The sequence below is a fragment of the Lepidochelys olivacea genome (genome assembly GCF_965140295.1).
Source record: "Lepidochelys olivacea isolate rLepOli2 genome assembly, chromosome: 11".
NCBI classification, from domain to species: Eukaryota; Metazoa; Chordata; order Testudines; family Cheloniidae; genus Lepidochelys; species Lepidochelys olivacea.
The window spans coordinates 36,363,193-36,380,933 of NC_140421.1; the positions used below are offsets into that span (position 1 = coordinate 36,363,193).

The window sequence follows — 17,741 nt, forward strand, 5'->3', positions numbered from 1 at the left end:
TGGTTACCTTTTGTAAAACAGGCTATTGGTTCAAGAGCTTCTTCAGGTTCAATCTCAGCTTGTTCGCCCTCTCCAGGAGGGGCAATATCAACTGTGCTGCCTTCGGATGAGCTGGATGCATTTAGCTTCTGAAAATAAAATCCCACAGGAAACATTTTTTCCTAAGTATATATTATTTATAGAAGATATTGAAATATGCCAGTGCTCCATAACTTTTAAATAAGATTATCAGTAACTACATATTGATAATATGCATTACCATAAGTAAAATCGTAGTATTCAAATCTATGTTGTGTGGGTTTGATTTCTAGAATATCTTCTTATAGGAAATTCTAAAAAATAATTTGTCCGCTAACCTGATCCATGTATAAGAATTCTGAAATTAAGGTTCAATAATATTAAAATTAGGCAATTTGCATATGCCATACTGTTAGTTATTTCACTCCCTATTATATTGGATTAAACTGGGAATGTCACTTAATCTTTCCAGCACAATGACCAAACCAACAGAAATCAGCAAACATATCTTCATGTCCACTACAAATGGTATTTTCTCTAAAATATACAGTGTATGGATTGAAATGTTGAAAATTAGATCTTTTTTCCAGTAGCAATCTTTATGACAGTACACATGACCTGTTGTTTAAGTATCTTACTGTAATGTCAGTTGAGAGGAGCAGCAAGTTAACTTTAGGACAAGCCACTATTTTGCATTATCTTCCACTATGCATGTGTTACCTTTATATATAATCAAATCATGCAGTCCTTTCTCAGGCAAAATTCCTACTGACTTCAGTGGAAGTTTTGCTGAGGACTGAAGATTGCATGATTCAGGGACTGATCCAAAGGCTCCTGAACTCAGTGGAAGCCTCTCCGCTGATTTTAGTGGACTTGGGATAAGGCCACTGATCTATTGGCAGTTTAAGGCTATCTATTATTCTGGCACCTATATTTGCTTTTAAATTTGCAAGTAAAACTATTTTTAAATGCATTTATTTTTTAGCACAACTAAAGTGAAAACAAGCACTCATCAAAGAGTTTGTAACATGTTTTTAGCTGTTAATATTGTTGATTTGTGTCTTGAATTACTTCAATCAGAAATACATTCTTATTCAGTTTTAAATAGGTAATGTATCCAAGTCTCCAGCCTTAAAGAAAGCACCGTAGTGAAATACATCATTATAGACCATGCAGCAGTAGACGTAATATGCTACAAGACTGTAATTTAGATTATAGTATTGGCAAGAAACTGTTAATGTTATTGCCATATAATTTATAATCTCATGAATGGCTACATACTCTACAGTTAATTTTATGGATTTATATAGGAATTGATGTACATACATCGAGTACATTACATACATGAGACATTAATACTGATAATTGGATGCTGATTTAAAGTATTATTTAAAGATTGATCCTATGTTGTATTAGAATACAGAATAATGTAGAGTCATTATTTATATTGAAAATTTGAGTTTGATTCCTGATCATGAAATAATAATCCTATTCTAGGCCAAAATACTTTGAGGCTGATGTACCATATCCTTAGATGTTGCGTAAATCTGTGTAGCTCCATTGACTTCCAATCAAGGGGAGCATGACCTCCGTTAAGCTACACAAATTTACACGACCCTGGGGATCTAGCCTGACACCTTTATCAGCCCAGGATATGGTTACTACTGAATCAACAGGCACCACTCTCAGGTAGTTGTTACCTTGCTGAAATATCTAATGAACAAATATTTAATTGAATAAAATGATAAACAAAATGACTGATTAAATGTAGACATGAGATTCAGGAGTAGTCATGTCTGTGAACATATAGACATCAGATTCTGAGGATATCAATCAGAATGCTCAGATTTGCACTCTGTATGGAAAACTAGAGTATGGTTGAAAGGCAGTGACTGTACCTGAGCTCTGACTGGCTGTGACATTCTGTTTCAGTATAAACCTTGATAAGATGCTACTTTATGATTGCTTATGGCTTTTTTGGAATTTTGTGTAGCTTTTGTAAAGGAGACGAACAGTTCTGAAAACTACATTTTCTACTGATCTTTAGTTAAGGCCTTATTATTAAGTATAAGGCCTTGATATTACATCCTTGCCTTCCATTAACTCAGGAGACAGCTTGCAGGGTCAGGCGTTAAATTATTTGGAAAAAAAGAACATGATCCAAACATAATTGAAATTGATGTGACTCTTTCCATTGGCTGCACTGGGCTTTGGAGCAGGCCTAAAGAAATAGGGTTACTGTAGATAAGTAATCCATATCTAAATAATAAGTATGATATCCTGTACATGTTATAATTTCTTCTTCGAGCGGCTCTTCATATTTCCACTTATGGGTATTGCACTGCCTGGTGGTGCCTGATGTTAGAACCTTCTCCAAGCAGTGCCTGTTAGAACACTTGCACGGCCCCTTTGCCTCTGCCCTGAGCATCTCCAGATGTTGTAAAAGGGGGGCAATGCCTTCTATCAGCTCACTTCCTTTCAACCAGTGTGTCAAATGGAAGTGAACCACTCCAGACCATTTGGATCTGGGTTGTTTTTTTCTCCAGTTCTTAGTGTCTTGGTAATTGTTTAGTATAGTTATAGTTAGTTAGTTAATGTCAGTTAGTAGCTTGGTGAAACTGAAGAAAAAGCAGAAGCTAAATGAATTCTTTATGTCGGTCTTAACTGCAGAGGATGTGTAGGAGATTCCCATTCTTCTTCGATGACAAATCTGAGGAACTGTCCCAGACTGAGATGTCAATATTGGAGGTTTTGGAACAAATTAATAAATTAAACAGTACTAAGTCTCCAGGACCAGACAGTATTCACCCAAGAGTTCAGAAGGAGCTCAAATGTGAAAATACAGAACTACTATCTGTGCTATGTAACCTATCACTTAAGTGAGCCTCTGTACCAAATGACCAGAGGATAGCTATAATGCTGAATTTTTTAAACAAAAGGCTCCAGAGGCAATCCTGGCAATACCAGGCAAACTGATTGAAACTAGTAAAGAACAGAATTATCAGACACATAGATACACACCATGTGCTGGTGAAGAGTCAACATGGCTTGTTGTTTCCTAATAAAAGGAAATCATTCCTCACCAATCTGTTAGAATTCTTTGAAGGTATCAGCAAGCATGTGGACAAGGTTGATCCAGTGGAGATAGTGTACTTAGACTTTAGAAAGCCCTTGACAAGGTACCACACCAAAAGCTCCTAAGCAAAGTAAGCAGTCATGGGGTGAGAGGGTAGATCCTCTCATGGATCAGTAACTGGTTAACAGATAGGAATCAAAGGATAGGAATAAATTATCAGTTTTCATAATGGAGAGAGGTAAATAGTGGGGACTCTACTATTTAATACAACGATCTGTACTGGAACATGTGCTGTTCAATATATTCACAGAGTTCTGGAAAAGGGGATAAACAGTGAGGTGGCAAAATTTGCAAATGATACAAAATTACTCAAGATAGTTAAATCCAAAGCTCGCTGCAAAGAGTTATAAAGGGACCTCACAAAAGTGGGTGACTGGGCAACAAAAAAGATGAAATTTGGTGTCAATAAATGCAAAGTAATGCACTTTGGAAAAAATAATCCCAACTATATACTCAATGATGAGGTCTAATTTAGCTGTCTCCACTCAGGAAAGAGATCTTGGATAGTTCTCCAAAAACATCTTCTCAACGTGCAGTGGTAGTCAAAAAACTAACAATATTAGGAACCATTGGGAAAGTGATAGATTACAAAACAGAAAATATCGTAATGCCACTATATAAACTGATGATGCACTAAGACCTTGGATACTGTGTGCAGTTCTGATTGCGCCATCTCAAAAAACATATATTGGTTTTGGAAAAGGTACAAAACAGGGCAACAAAAATGATGAGGGATATGGAACAGTTTCCATATGAGGAGAGATTAAGACTGGGACTGTTCAGTTTAGAAAAGAGACAATTAAGGGGGATATGATAGATGTCTATAAAATCAAAAAAGGTGTGGAGAAAGTGAATAAGGATGTATTAATTATTACTTCACATAACACAAGAACCAGGGATCACCCAATTCAATTAATAGCAGGTTTAAAACAAACATAAAGATGTATTTCTTCAAACAATGAACAGTCAACCCTTTGAAATCTTTGCCAGGGGATGTTGTGAAGCTCAAAAGTATAACTGGTTTTAAAAAAGAATTAGATAAGTTCAATGATGGCGGATCCATTAATGACTATTAGTCAAGATGGCCAGGGATGCAACCCCAGGCTCTGCGTGTACCTTTGACTTCCAGTATCTGGGACTAGACAACAGAGGATGGATCACTGGATAAATTGCCCTGCTCTGTTCGTTCCCTCTGAAGCATCTGGTCTGGCCATTGTTGGAAGACAGGATACTGGGCTAGATGGACCATTGATTGGTCTGACCCAATATGACCATCCTTATGTTTTTAAGAAGCTGGGGTTCAAGAGATGTGCATTCTGCCTGGCTGTTTTTCTGGCATCAGATGACCACATTAGATGACTGAAATGCTTGGGAGAGGGCCAGTTTCCTTCTGGATGTTTCATCTGCTGGACTTTCATGGCCAGAACTTGCAAGGACAGGCAGAAAAGATGCAGGTGCTTCTCCTTAAGGAGACTCTTGAGGTTAAACCCTCCAGTGCTGGGCACTCATCAGATCCAAAGTCTAAGAAGCCTGTCTCGGTTGCTGTGTCTTACTCCTGAAAGATGAAAGACTTTAAAGGCAGTAGAAAATCAGAACCTTTGTCAGGTCTGGCTCCAGATCCCATTGCTCAAGCAGCCAGGTCTTCAAAGGCACAGGTGATGATGAAGAGCAGACTGCCTGCTACAGAACCAAGAGCCACATTGTCAGCTCCAGCTGTGTTGGTTCCGAAGAAGAAGTCAAGGAAGAAGACAGCCACTGTTAGCAGTGCCAGATCCCTCATTTCAGATTTGTCAGATCTATCTGATTCTGACAGGGCCGCTACAGTTATGGCTCCAAAACCCAGGCCACTTCTGGCTTCAGCTTTAAGTACCAAGCGGGTGGATCTATGAATTTCACCAGATTCTGTGCCATCCAGGTCTTCAGCTCCAACTTCGACCTCTGTCCAGTTCCAGCTCCATCTTCAGGTCCATAGAAGACATTTACATTTGGCTTCTGAGGGCTTCTTGGATCTGAATGAGAGGAAGAGACAGGCTTTGTCAGTTCTGAGTTCAGTGTTGATTCTCCTGAAAAAAGGAGAAGAGCAGAGGAGAATATTAGTCTTTCTCCTGGTCTGTCTACACCACGGATTGGCAACCTTTGGCATGCGGCCTGTCAGGGAAATCCGGGATGGTTTGTTTACCTGCAGCATCCATAGGTTCGGCCGACTGCAGCCCCCATTGGCCTGGAACGGTGAACCATGGCCAGTGGGAGCTGCGATCGGCCGAACCTGAGGCCACGCAGGTAAACAAACCGTCCTGGCCCACCAGCGGATTTCCTGATGGGCCACATGGCAAAGGTTGCCGATCCCTGGTCTTCACCTTCTCCTAAGACTCCTACAGTGTCCCCACAAAGGGTTTTCTCTCCATTTATTTCTCTTCACTCTCTGGGTCCATTACTATCTCCAGTACAATCCATCACTGATCCAAGGCCAGATCAGTGTTTAGAGGATGACAGAGGAAGAATAAAGAGATTGTTTCTTCCTGCTTCTTCTGTTTGATCCTCCTCCTGCAGGTATGGTCTCACATCACAGTTGTGCGGGAGACTAACAGTCCTGGAGTCCATGGCCTTATTGAGTGCTGCCATCAGAATTTTTCAATTGTCCTCCTTATGGATGGAAAGGTGATATGGGAAAAGATGGCACTGTTTGTGCAGGATTTGCCAGATGACAAAAGGAATTAGCAAATGTGATCCTAACGTTGGTCACAATGTGGCAAAGCATGCTTTTGGAGTTTCTTTAGACACCTTGAACTCTTCTGCCAGAGCACTGGCACATGAAGTTACCTGGAGAAGACAAGCTTGGCTTTGTTGCTCTTCTCTGGCTGAGGATATGAGAATTGAGGTGGGGATGGTCTTTTAAGTGAAAAGGCAAATGAGTTTCTGGAAAAGCTGAAGGAGACAAGATTGAAAGCTGCTATTTGGACTTTGATTTCTTTTACTAGGAGAAGACCTGTGACTACTCATTTCGGTTATCAGAAACACAGTCTTCCTTGACTTATTTCCCATTGAATCAAAGACATCAGTAACAACACCAACAGGCTACATCTTTCCAGAGCCAACACAAGAAGAGGTCTTTCAAATCAAAGCCTAAATCTAAACAATCTGCTTTCTCCCTGTTGTCTCTGGTGAACAACCAAGCCTCAGATTTGCTAATAGGATCGAGAATCCAGAACCAATCAGTGGGGATCCTTCCCTTCCTCTGTTTGGAGACAGGCTAGCATATTTTCTCATCAGATGGAGGGTTGTTTCATAATACACTGGACAAATCGGTGCTAGAAATTATAGAAAAGGACTAGGTCATTCAATTTGAGAAACTGCCCCCGTTCAATTCCTTATACCCTACCCTTTTCACAGAACCTTCTCATGAGGCTATTTTACTTTCAGAAGTGCAGAAATTCCTTCTGATAGGAGCTGTTGAGGAGGTATCTAAAACCTGAGAGGTTGAGTTTTATTCAAGAGACTTTTTGGTATAGAAAAAGTTCAGTTTCATCTGAATTTAGATTTAAGGAATCTGAACAAATACATAACTAAAATTTCCATATGTATGTTAACTCTGGCCTCCATAATCCCTTCATTTTCAGCTCTAGACCGGTTTGTGATGCTTGAGTGAAAGAACGCATATTTTCATATTTCTGTCCAATACAGTCATCAAAAGTACCTTCTTTTAAGGTGTTGGGAGGCCATTTCCAATACATCATGCTCCCATTTGGCCTGTTAACCACACCAATAGTGTTTACAAAGTGCCTTTCTATAGTAGTGGCTTATATGAAAAAGCAGCGTATTGTTGTTTGCCCATAATTGAGTGATTGGCTGTTGAAGGCTGCTGTTTGCAAGGATCTATCAAGCCACACTGCTGTACAACCACCCTTTTTTCAGACTTGGAGATGCTTCTGAATGTCAAAAAGATGAATTTCTGCCCAACTCAGAGAACTATATTCATAGACTTCATATTGGACTTGTTGGTAGGAAAAATCTTTTTATCAGAGGACAGTTTTTTAAAAATAGTGCAGTCTGTTTTAAACTCTGAAATATGTCTAACACAGAAAGTAATTTTCTTCCTAGGTCTCATGGCAGCTAAGACTTATATGACGCTGTTTGCATATCTCAGAATGAGGCCAATGCAGCACTGGACGTCTCAAGTTTACAGGCCAAATCTGGACAATCTTCAATTGTTAGTTAATAACCTTTGAGACATTCTGGACTCACCTGTCTCTCCTTGGGATTTTATTTGGTTTTTATTTACATTTGTGAAGTCAGCATTTGAACCCTTGGCTGAGTGTGTATTAAAATGGCATTCACTGTTGCCATAACGTCAGCCAGAAGGGTGAGGGAACTAAAGGCCATGGAGCTGATCCACCGTACATCTTTTCATAAAAGAGGTTCTTAGACCTGATCCTAAGGTTATGCCAAAAGTCGTTTCTGAATTTCACATTAATCACACAATTAATTTGCTGGTATTTGTCCCAAGGCCACCTAGTAATAAAGGGGAATCAGTTTGAAATATTTTAGATAGAAGAACTCTTGCATATTATTTAAATAGAACTAATTTTTTTTGAAATTTCTTCCTGTCACTGGAATTGTGAGCTGTTGCTTCATTAAATGATTTAAGCTGTACATGGTGAGAATAATAATATGATATATTTAAACTAGGTAGAATAGAACTCATTTATGGCCTCATCCTTCACCACTGAAATCAGTAAGATCTTAGTCACTGACATCAAGGGTCATAGAATAAAGGCTGACAACTATCAATCATTAATACTTCCAATCATTGTCAATGAAAAGTAAAGTCAGTTCTTTAACTGTTCTTGCCCAACACAGGACTCTGTTGCCACTATTCCAGACATCACAATTGTTACATTTGTTAAACAGCAAATGAGAGAAGAGTAGTTTATTTTCATTAATATAAGAAAGAGTGCAATTCCTTAGCCTGCTCTTCATTTATCTTTCAGGCAATCACAAGTGTCGAAAATCAAGTGAAGTAAATTACAAACCCCCCTAAAATTAAGAAAGAATGGTTGTCGTTTAGAAAAGGTTTTAATGCTGATTTTTCTAATAGTAATACCAATAAAAATATCAAGAAAGTTCAAGATATTGTATGGATTACAAAATAATTCTTTGTTAAATTGTCCTTTCATTTTATGCATAGGATTATCAGCCTCTAGAATTTCCCATTCCCTGTAGATACTGCTCAGTACCTGCAGAGAGGTCTCTTATTCTATACAGGGATACAGTTGAAACTATTTGTTTATGATGCAGCATTCTCAAGGCCTGAATCAGCAAAACAACATGCTTAAATTAGGGCAGAACCTCCTCTCCCGACGCCTAGAGTATCAAGGAAAAACTACTTCTATGGGCTTAGTGCTGTTCTGAAAAAAAATATAATTATACACATTATTGTATAGAATGTGACAAATAGGCATAAATAGTAATGCATTAGTAAGAACCAGAATATTTGAGTAACTACATTCATTAGAGTGTATAGTGAGCCTACGTACTCTTCTTTTGAAAGTAGTGCATTTTCTAATTTCAACAGTTTAAATCATCAAAACAAACCTTGACCAACAGTATGTTGTTGGCCCATTTCCATCAGAATGTATTCACTTAAGACCCGTTCTTGCCCCCATTTAATTTTGCTCTAGATTTCAATGGGAGCAGGAGCCGGCTGCTAAAATTTTAAGCTTTACAAAGTGCTTCATGATTCAAAGTGACAATAATATAAATAAAGGGACTCAGCCATTACAAATTGCCTTTAATAATCCAGCTATTCATTTCAAACTTTGAGTTTTGACTGTTACAAATTGCTGTCTGATTTGGTTGACAAAATATAATATAAATAAAGGAATTCCCTATTCAAAATTGCCTGGAACCAAACCATTAATCTCAAATATCATTAAGTTTGCATGTATACTATGAAAATAACTCTGCTAATTGCATCTCTTAGAGCTTTATTCTGGTCTTTTGGATTAGCTCAAGCATATCTTGATTTATATCATTATGATATTTGCCCTGAAACTGAAACAGTGTGTATGCTACACAGTACTGTGAATTTCTATCAGTACATAAGGTCCAGTAAGGTAGATTTTAGTTATTGCCCAGTTAAGGTCATTTAAAAATATAGATGTCAAATGTCTACACCATACATAATTTTAACATTGAAGGCTCAGTTATGTCTCCTATGAGGCAAAATCTTCTTATGAGCAGGTGCATGACCTGAATGGTGGCGTTTTTCTTTTGAAAGACATATTGTGCCACAATGCCTCCTGGGTATGTGGGGAGGAGAGCGCAGAGTTAATCTTGCTAAACCTTTAACAAGATGGGTCAAATGCTCCCCCCCAGCACAGCCATCTTGTTACATTGGAGGATGGAAGGCATCCTTGTGACTTCTCTTTTCTGTAGTCCACTCAAAATTTTGGTACTAACCCTGCAGTTGGATTCTTATCTGTGCAGATTCCCTTTGAAGCCAGTGGGGCTCCATGTGGGCACAACATTTTGTTCCTATGGGTCTAGTTGCAGGATTGGATCCTTAGTCCTTACAAGCTGCAATCATGTCAAATTCTACTCAGAGCTACACTGATGTAAATCCACAGCAATCCTGTTAAAGTCATTAGAGTTGTTCAAGATTTACACTGGCATTAGAGCAGAAACAGGTGCATCACTTTTATAAATGTTATAAACTTTTATAAAACTTTTATCAATTTTTGCGTCATATTTGCTATTATCAATCAGTGAGAGTTCTGTCAGTTATGCTGCAATGGAGAGCACATTTGCCTTTTATTTAAAAAAAACAGTGGATAAATGTAACAGTGCAACTTTTTAAAAAGAAATGTTCATTGCTTAAGTTACTCTGATTTATACGGAGTAATGTGAGTCCCAGATTTGAAACACAGACTCAGGTATCATAACATGTGCATTCCAAAATAATTGTATTTGACAGAAGAATTTTATTATGCAAATGATTTTTAGTTTCTTTGGTTTTTGGAAGAGAATGTTTGTAAAGGCTTATTTCTGGCACTTCTGTTCTCTCTTCTCTTCTTCTGTGAAGTGCTTTTTGTTTTTCTATTTGTTTCTGCTGAATATTACTTTTGGCATAAATTATATGTCCTGTTCATATGCAGTTTATGAAAATTCAAGATATGTGGGTGCCCAAATGAATACAGAATATCACTCTTAGTACCTAGCAAGTTTGCATTAAGCATTTCAAAATATAAATAAATGTAAATATTTTTGTGAATAAGTCGATTTTGAAATGTTCCAATTATTTTCATTAAGGAATGTGACAATAAGCATTACATAAATCACCTAGAACTTTGTTTATTAAAACAATATATTTATAAGGGCTGAATCAAAAAGGGTTGTTTTTATATTTTTAAAAACTGTGCATGCTCCCTTTTTTCTTTGTTCTTTTTAAAGTTAAACATTCCTTTAATGTTTTGATCCATATTACCAAAACCTGTAAAACATGCAGTTACTGTTAAAGTACTTTATAAAAAATATCTAGAAGAGTCATTAGCAGAGTCAAACGTATGTTGGGGTTGCCAGTCTTGCCTGACCATGCTGTGATGTGAGTCACATGACTCAGCAGAGAGCAGCTGTGCACTTTTCTACTATCTTGCAATGGATGGGGAAGGAACATAGCTGAGTAGCATGCAGGCCAGTCAATATCCATTAGAAAAGTGACTATATATGTATAACTTGCTTAGGTAACCTGTGTAAAAGTGGTGATACGTTGCTCTACCTGGTTAAAAAGCACCAGAGCTGCATTCTTGATTGCTCCAGCTTGGTTTTACCCCTGTGAGAAGTAAGAATGGTAGGCAGTGAAGTTCAAGATTACAGTACCTCTACTTTTCTTCTCTTTGGAAACTCTCATGTAAACATGGCTTCAAAACAGTCAAAATATATTTACTAAATATTTTATCAGTTGGCAAAAAGGAGCATACATATTGGCTGACAACAGAGTTCAACAAACATTCCTAGGGATCTACTCTAAGTTTATATCTAGTATCATCAGATGAATATAAAATATAGGAGCTGCAGCTAATAACTGTTCTGCAAAATTGTGGCTCACAATCAAGAAACAAAAATGAGCTAACTACATAACAATATGGCTAGCACAGATTTTGAAAGTATATGATAGCTTTAAAGATAAATCTTAACAAACATTATTTTAACTCTTGGCAGAATATTCTTCAAATTTTTATGCTTAAATTGTTTACTCTTCATTTAATTGACCATATTTTATCGTTCTAAACTGAATGCATACAATAAGCAAAATACTTTGAGGTTTTCTGTTGTATAGTTCCTGCTTCCATTCTTTTAACAATGATAGAATTTACATGTAGAAATACCTCACAAAACGGTGAATTCTCCTTGAATTTCTATCCAAATTAGATACTGTGAGGTACTGTATTATGTAAAAAAATATTTTAACATTATTATTTTATGTATATTTCTAAAGTTTCTTGATCCATTTGAGAAGGAATGGGCCAGCTGGATGGTTGGACCTGGCCCATCAGTGGCATTTGAGACAGTGGGCTGACACATTACAGATCCACCTATCAAGCACTCTGAAGAAGCTGATACTTTGGATGGTGTAGTGCAGAGGTGGGCAAACTACGGCCCACGGGCCACAACCAGTCCGCGGGACCCTGCTGCCCAGCCCCTGAGCTCCTGGCCCGGGAGGCTAGCCCCCAGCACCTCCCCTGCTGTTCCCCGTCCCCCACAGCCTCAGCTCACTGCGCTGCCCGGCAGGAGCTCACAGCCCCTCACCCAGAGCATTGTGGCCTGACCTGGTGCTCTGTGATGCATGGTGCCGTGGCTGGCTCCAGCCGGGCAGCGCGGCTGCCTGTCCTGGTGCTCTGGGCGGCGCGGCTGTAGCACTGCCAGCCACCGGTGCTCCAGGCAGCGGGGTAGGGAGCAGGGAGGGTTGGATAGAGGGCAGGGGAGTTCGGGGTGGTGGTCAGGGGCAGGGGTGTGAATTGGGGTCAGGGTGATCAGAGGGCGGGGAACAGGGCGGTTGAATTGGGGCAGCGGTTCCGGGGGGCAGTCAGGAAGGAAAGGGGGGTTGGATGGGACGGCGGGGGGCAGTCAGGGGCAGGGGTTCCAGGGCCAGTCAGGGGACAGGGAGAAGGGGTGGTTAGATGGGGCAGAGGTCCCAAGGGGATAGTCAGGAATGAGAGGAGGGGTTGGATGGGGCCGTGAGGGACAGTCAGGGGTGGGGGGTCCTGGGGCAGTCAGGGGATGGGGCAGGAGGCCCGGGGGATGGGGGGCTTGGATGGGGCAGGAGTCCTGGGGGGGGCATCAGGGGGCAAGATGCAGGGGGGGGGTCGGATGGGGCAGGGGGCCTGGGCCATGCCTGACTGTTTGGGATGGCACAGCCTTCCCTAACTGGCCCTCCATACAATTTCAGAAACCCGGTGTGGCCCTCAGGCCAAAAAGTTTGCCCGCCCCTGGTGTAGTGCCATTTGGGAAGGAACTGGCCCTTTGAATTGGCCAGGTGGCAGGGAAGGGGAATTCAGGCTACTGGTTTGCAAAGCTGTGAACATACTGATCAGGTCATTACGGGTGATGATATACGATGATATACTGAAACTTCATGGTCACTCACAGCTGTAGGAAGGGGCAACACCTTCTCTCTTTCTACTATTTACTGATCTTGGGTGAAATCCTAGCCCCATCAAAGTCAATGAGAGGCCAGGATTTCAGTCCTTGTTCTGAGGATTAGGGGGCATAGATGTTAAAGAATCATTTTAATGTTGCTAACCTGAACTATTTATTGCTGATTTCAGATATTAACTTGAGACTTATTCCTCCAATTTTATGATGATTCATATATATATATATGCAGTGAATTCTGCTAAATAGTATTCCATATATTAACAACTTCTGGTTAATAGCAACATTTTGGTGGGAACCATTCCTGTCCCATTGACCTTAGTGTTAATGGGATTTGGATATTGGCAACAGCATGATGCTTATTAAGAAAGGCCCCAGGTGCAGGTTTGCAAGGCTGCAGCCAGGACAGGAAGAGCTGGGATGTGCTTTCCCTGGCTGCAGCCCCACAAACCTGCCTGCAGCAGGTGCTCAGCACATTCCAGTGTTTTCCTTCTGGGGCTGCAGCCCCGCAAACCTGTCTCTGCACAGGGACCTCACAAGAGGTAAGGGGCTGTGGGAAGGACAGTAGCAGGGAAGGACTGTGCCACCTGGAAGCGGGAGCCGCACTGTCTCTCTCTCTCTCTGCACTCTCCAGGCTTTGCCCTGATGAGGCGCTGCACCCAAGGAAGGAAGCCCATGGAACATGCTGATCCCTAATCCCCAGAGAGCACAGGGAGAGGTACTGTGCAGCTCCGTGAGCCCCCAGTACCTCCACTTCCTGTAGAAAGCCCTGGCGTCTGGGCTGCTGCTCCCCTTCCCGCTGCTGCCCTGTGCACAGGCTGGTTTACAGGGCTGAAGCCAGGGGAAGACATGTCCCAGTACTTCCTTCCCTGGCTGCACCCTTGCAAACTTGACTTCCACTTATTGGCAACTGCCAGATAATGGCAACTTTTTGCTGGCAATTGAGGGTTGCTAATAAGAAGAATCTTCAAAATAAGCATCACTTGTGGTCAGGAATCTTGGAATTCTGATTGATTCAGGCCTTTTCTTCAGATCGTCATGAATCTGCAGTTGCAGAGTCAGCTTTCCACTAACTGAAAAAATATCTAGAATTCAGTTCTTCTTCTTTGATGCACCAATATTAACTCTGACTTCTGATCTCCCAGATTGTTTACTGTAATGGTCTTCTTGCTGGCATTTTAATCCACTCAATATTTGTTAACTGGTACAGAATACAATAGCTAGGATTCTGATGTGTGTGAAGGTTAACCCACTCCATACATTGTATTGATCAGACATATTTTATATTAGGATTAAAGTCTATAAGCTAAATTGAACCTCTTCTAAAAGACACCAGTTACCGTTTAAAATTAGATACTTTTTCTGGCCCATCAGCAAACGTCATCTGAATTTCTCTGCATTTTCAGTGCTGAAATGGATTACTTCCATTGTTCTATCTGTTTGCTGTTGTGCACCTACTTTTCTGCAAGTATAAGCCTGGTCAATTAAAAAAAAATCCTGCCTTCTTCCACTTTAAGTATAAACTGAAGGTATATTCATTTTCACTCAGTTCAGCTCAATTATTAACTCTACACCATGGATTAACTTTTAATTTCCTTGAGCTAAATTGTATTCCCCACATTAAGCCCAAATAAATAGTCTTGGTGTTATCTCAAGGTGCTGCCCAGGAGCTGGCTGAAAAGGCATACCACATATCAGCATTGCACCAGAACCACTAAGCAACTTCTACTGCATATTCAAGGCTGTTGTAATCTTCCTGGATCCTGCATCCTGTGGCATGGTTGGGAGAAAAAGATTTGGGTGGTAGATTCATGTAATAACATATTACACCCTGCTCCCCAAAACCACCTTTGTCCTGGGCAGGTGAAGCTATGCTCCCAAAAATGGCTCCCTGCATCCAGCCCCATACTCCACAAAGTGGCACTCCAGTAGTTCCACCTATGTTCAGGGTCTTCTATGTTCAAATAGGGATTCGGGGGAGCGCATTCCCCAGTGTTACTAGAAAGTGATTTGTGATGTCTTAAGGCACTGTAAAAATTTTGCTGCTTTCATTGTTGTAAATGAAAATTTCAAACCAGGCAGTTTTTTTTTTAAATTAAGACCTGAAATTCACAAGCAAAAATGTGTGTGCAGCTGCCCAGTGTGCATGTATAAATATATATAGGGGTATTTTAGGGTCCACATGGGAAAGGTCTGACGGGTGCTCTAAGTAGATGCTACCAGGGAGTCTGTCAGAGATACAGATGGGTAGTGACAAAAGAACTGCTATATTTCCAAGTACATGTAAAAGAGAAACATATAGCTGTCTAAATGTTTCAGAGTAAATAATGATCATATTCATTTAAAAGTACAAATATATCTCCAATATGTCAGCTTTCAAGACTTTTCTTGGGAAGACGTGAAGAGCCTGTGGGAGACAGTCATGTACCAGCCAAGCTAGTATCATCTCCTCCTATGCACAATGTTTAACTTAACCTATGAAGAGTTAACCACACAAAAGGCCTCTTTTGAAGGTACCAACTGATAAAGAGCTAGCAGACTTCTAAAAAGAGATGTGGTATGACTTGGAGGAACTTAGATACTGTTTTGAAGTCAAATAGGACATGTCTCTGGAACGTCTATGAGTGCAATATCATGACAGAAGTGAAACAGTTGTAAAATACAGGAACAATACAGAATAGACAACTTCATTTTTCCAAAGTCCATTGCTGATCGTACTGAACATTTAGACTACATGTAGCATAGCCCTGAGTACTCTGATACACCATCAATAAACTGTGTTATGAAGAGACAGTTGCTTCTCCAAAGTTAAGATTTTAATTTAGTTTCCATTCTAATACCTCTTCCCCTAATATCCTAAAAATGTAATTTCCATTTAATATGTGGCAAATGTAGGGCAGGGAAACTTTTTTAAACCAAATTTGAGATGATTTGGATAAGTTGCTTTTGGAATATGGGACTCAGAAATAATAGGTATTTTTTTAAAGAATGTCAAATGATTTTGCCACATTTGCTCTAAAACACAAATTGTCCTAGAAATTTCTAATGAGATTTATTTGAATGATTTTGGTGAGATCTCTAGAGCACATAACCATTTTAAGACAGGAAGAGGCACATTTGGGAAGTTATTTATTCACTGTCAAATTAGTCACACCTTTCTGTCTTTCTCTTTCTTCTTAAAGTAAGTCTCTAGCCCATTTCCTGTGGAGACAGCCTTCAAAAAAGAAAACGGATTGCTAGAGGGTTTTTGCACTCTGATTTATCAGAGTGTAAAAATAGGAAAATTGAAGTCCATTCTCTCAACTACCAGCAGCTGTAATTTCCAACTCAATTAATTGCTCCTGGCATCTGCCTCAGCTCCCTCCACCCCACTTCTCTCATGTCTTGTCAATGGAGACAGACAGTCAAATAAATGTTTCTAGTGCTCTCCCCTTAAGTATGGCTATGCCACCAAAAAAAATTAATACTTTAGTACCTGAGCCAACATAGCTTCCCACAACTCCTTCCTGGTAAAATGAAGTCCTGTTGAAGGGGGTGTCTTTTGAGGGCATTCTGATGTGCTAAGTGTACTCTAAGAACCCTGTGCAATGTTTGGGGGAAGGGAAATGCTGTCTCATCCCTTATCCCTGGTTCTAAGGTACCAGACCTTCTCCCAACAAAGAGTTATGTTTTAACGGAATCCCTTGAGAGAGAAAGTGGAGCAGATGATATTGTATATCTAATTTTTAAACACTGGGACAGGAGGTATGTGTAATCTTCAGCCTCCTGTATACAGAAGATAGGGAGTAGCAGAATCATCAATATGCATGGGTTAGGCTGGTGGCAACAGAATTTTCACAACTTGTTCATCAAGCCTCAGAATTGTTTCTCACATACTACCAGCAAAGGGCAGATGACAGCATTTCTACACATACAAAAGAGGTACAGATAGGGCCATCTTCTCCCACAGTGAGACCCAGAGCTAATGCAGTAGGGAGGAATGGAAAGTAATGGGGCTTGAGATAAAAATAAACATGGAATTCCTAACTACCATGGTCCCATTCCTTAACTACCCAACATCCATTGATACACACTGTAAATGTGCATGTTGGAATGTTAGGTAGCTAACCACTGCCAGTAATAGTCCACGAGCAGAGACCAGCACAAGCAGCTGGACTCCAATTTCTTTTGCTACTAGTGATTACTACAGCCCTATGGAAATCAAATTTCCAGGGCCATCCTGACCCCAATGAAGAGTGCTTGCAGATCTCTTAAGCTCCACGTACTTGTGCTGATGAATTTTGCGGCCTTCACCAGCAAGATTCCATCCAGCCAAAGTCATCTGACCACTTCTCTCTTAGGTTCCTTGTATTGACTCTTGCTTGCAGTGCCAGGTTTTCCTCCCTGAAGACTTAATGATTCATCTAAAGCCTGCATCATGAACCTGGTTCATGCTGATATACTAAGGTCTTGGGGACTATAGAATAGCTGGCGGAAGAAAGCGCTTGGATAGAGAGATGGAAAGAAGGTATGGAGCCTGAAGAAGTAAACAGAGCCTGGAGAGTATGGAGTAGCCGATGTGTAGAAGTCAATTGTGAAGTCAAAATCCATACAGAACTTCTAGTCAGCTTTACTCTATCCCATTCCCTGACTCCAAGTGCCCTACAGAACTTATGAGCCTCCCTAGTTCCTAATGCATGTAATAAACATTTTTTAAAAAATTCTAAGGAATTTATCAGAAAAATAACTTTGCTAGATTGGAGAAAAGCACATATCATTGTATTTATCAAACACAATCATTAGAAAAAGCAGGAAATTTAGAAGTAAGGTTCAACTTGAAAGTAATCCAAACATTTGAAAGTTTGAAAAAATACAATGTCACCCAAACAATATTAAATGAGGGGAAAAAAGAACTCTCAGGCAACCTTGTCCATCCATACCAAAAATGTTTATATAA

The 17,741-nt window shown here is 40.1% G+C and overlaps 1 protein-coding gene across 3 annotated transcripts in view; it reads right to left on the reverse strand.

The window, feature by feature from the left end:
• Nucleotides 1–17,741, reverse strand: part of LOC311528424 (sodium channel protein type 2 subunit alpha-like) — a 119,281-nt gene that overhangs the window by 27,410 nt on the left and 74,130 nt on the right. For all 3 annotated transcript variants that reach the window (XM_084643446.1, XM_084643444.1, XM_084643445.1), the window contains one exon: nucleotides 8–128. In XM_084643446.1, the coding sequence (XP_084499572.1) occupies nucleotides 8–128 (121 nt within the window). The remainder of the gene's footprint in view (nucleotides 1–7; nucleotides 129–17,741) is intronic.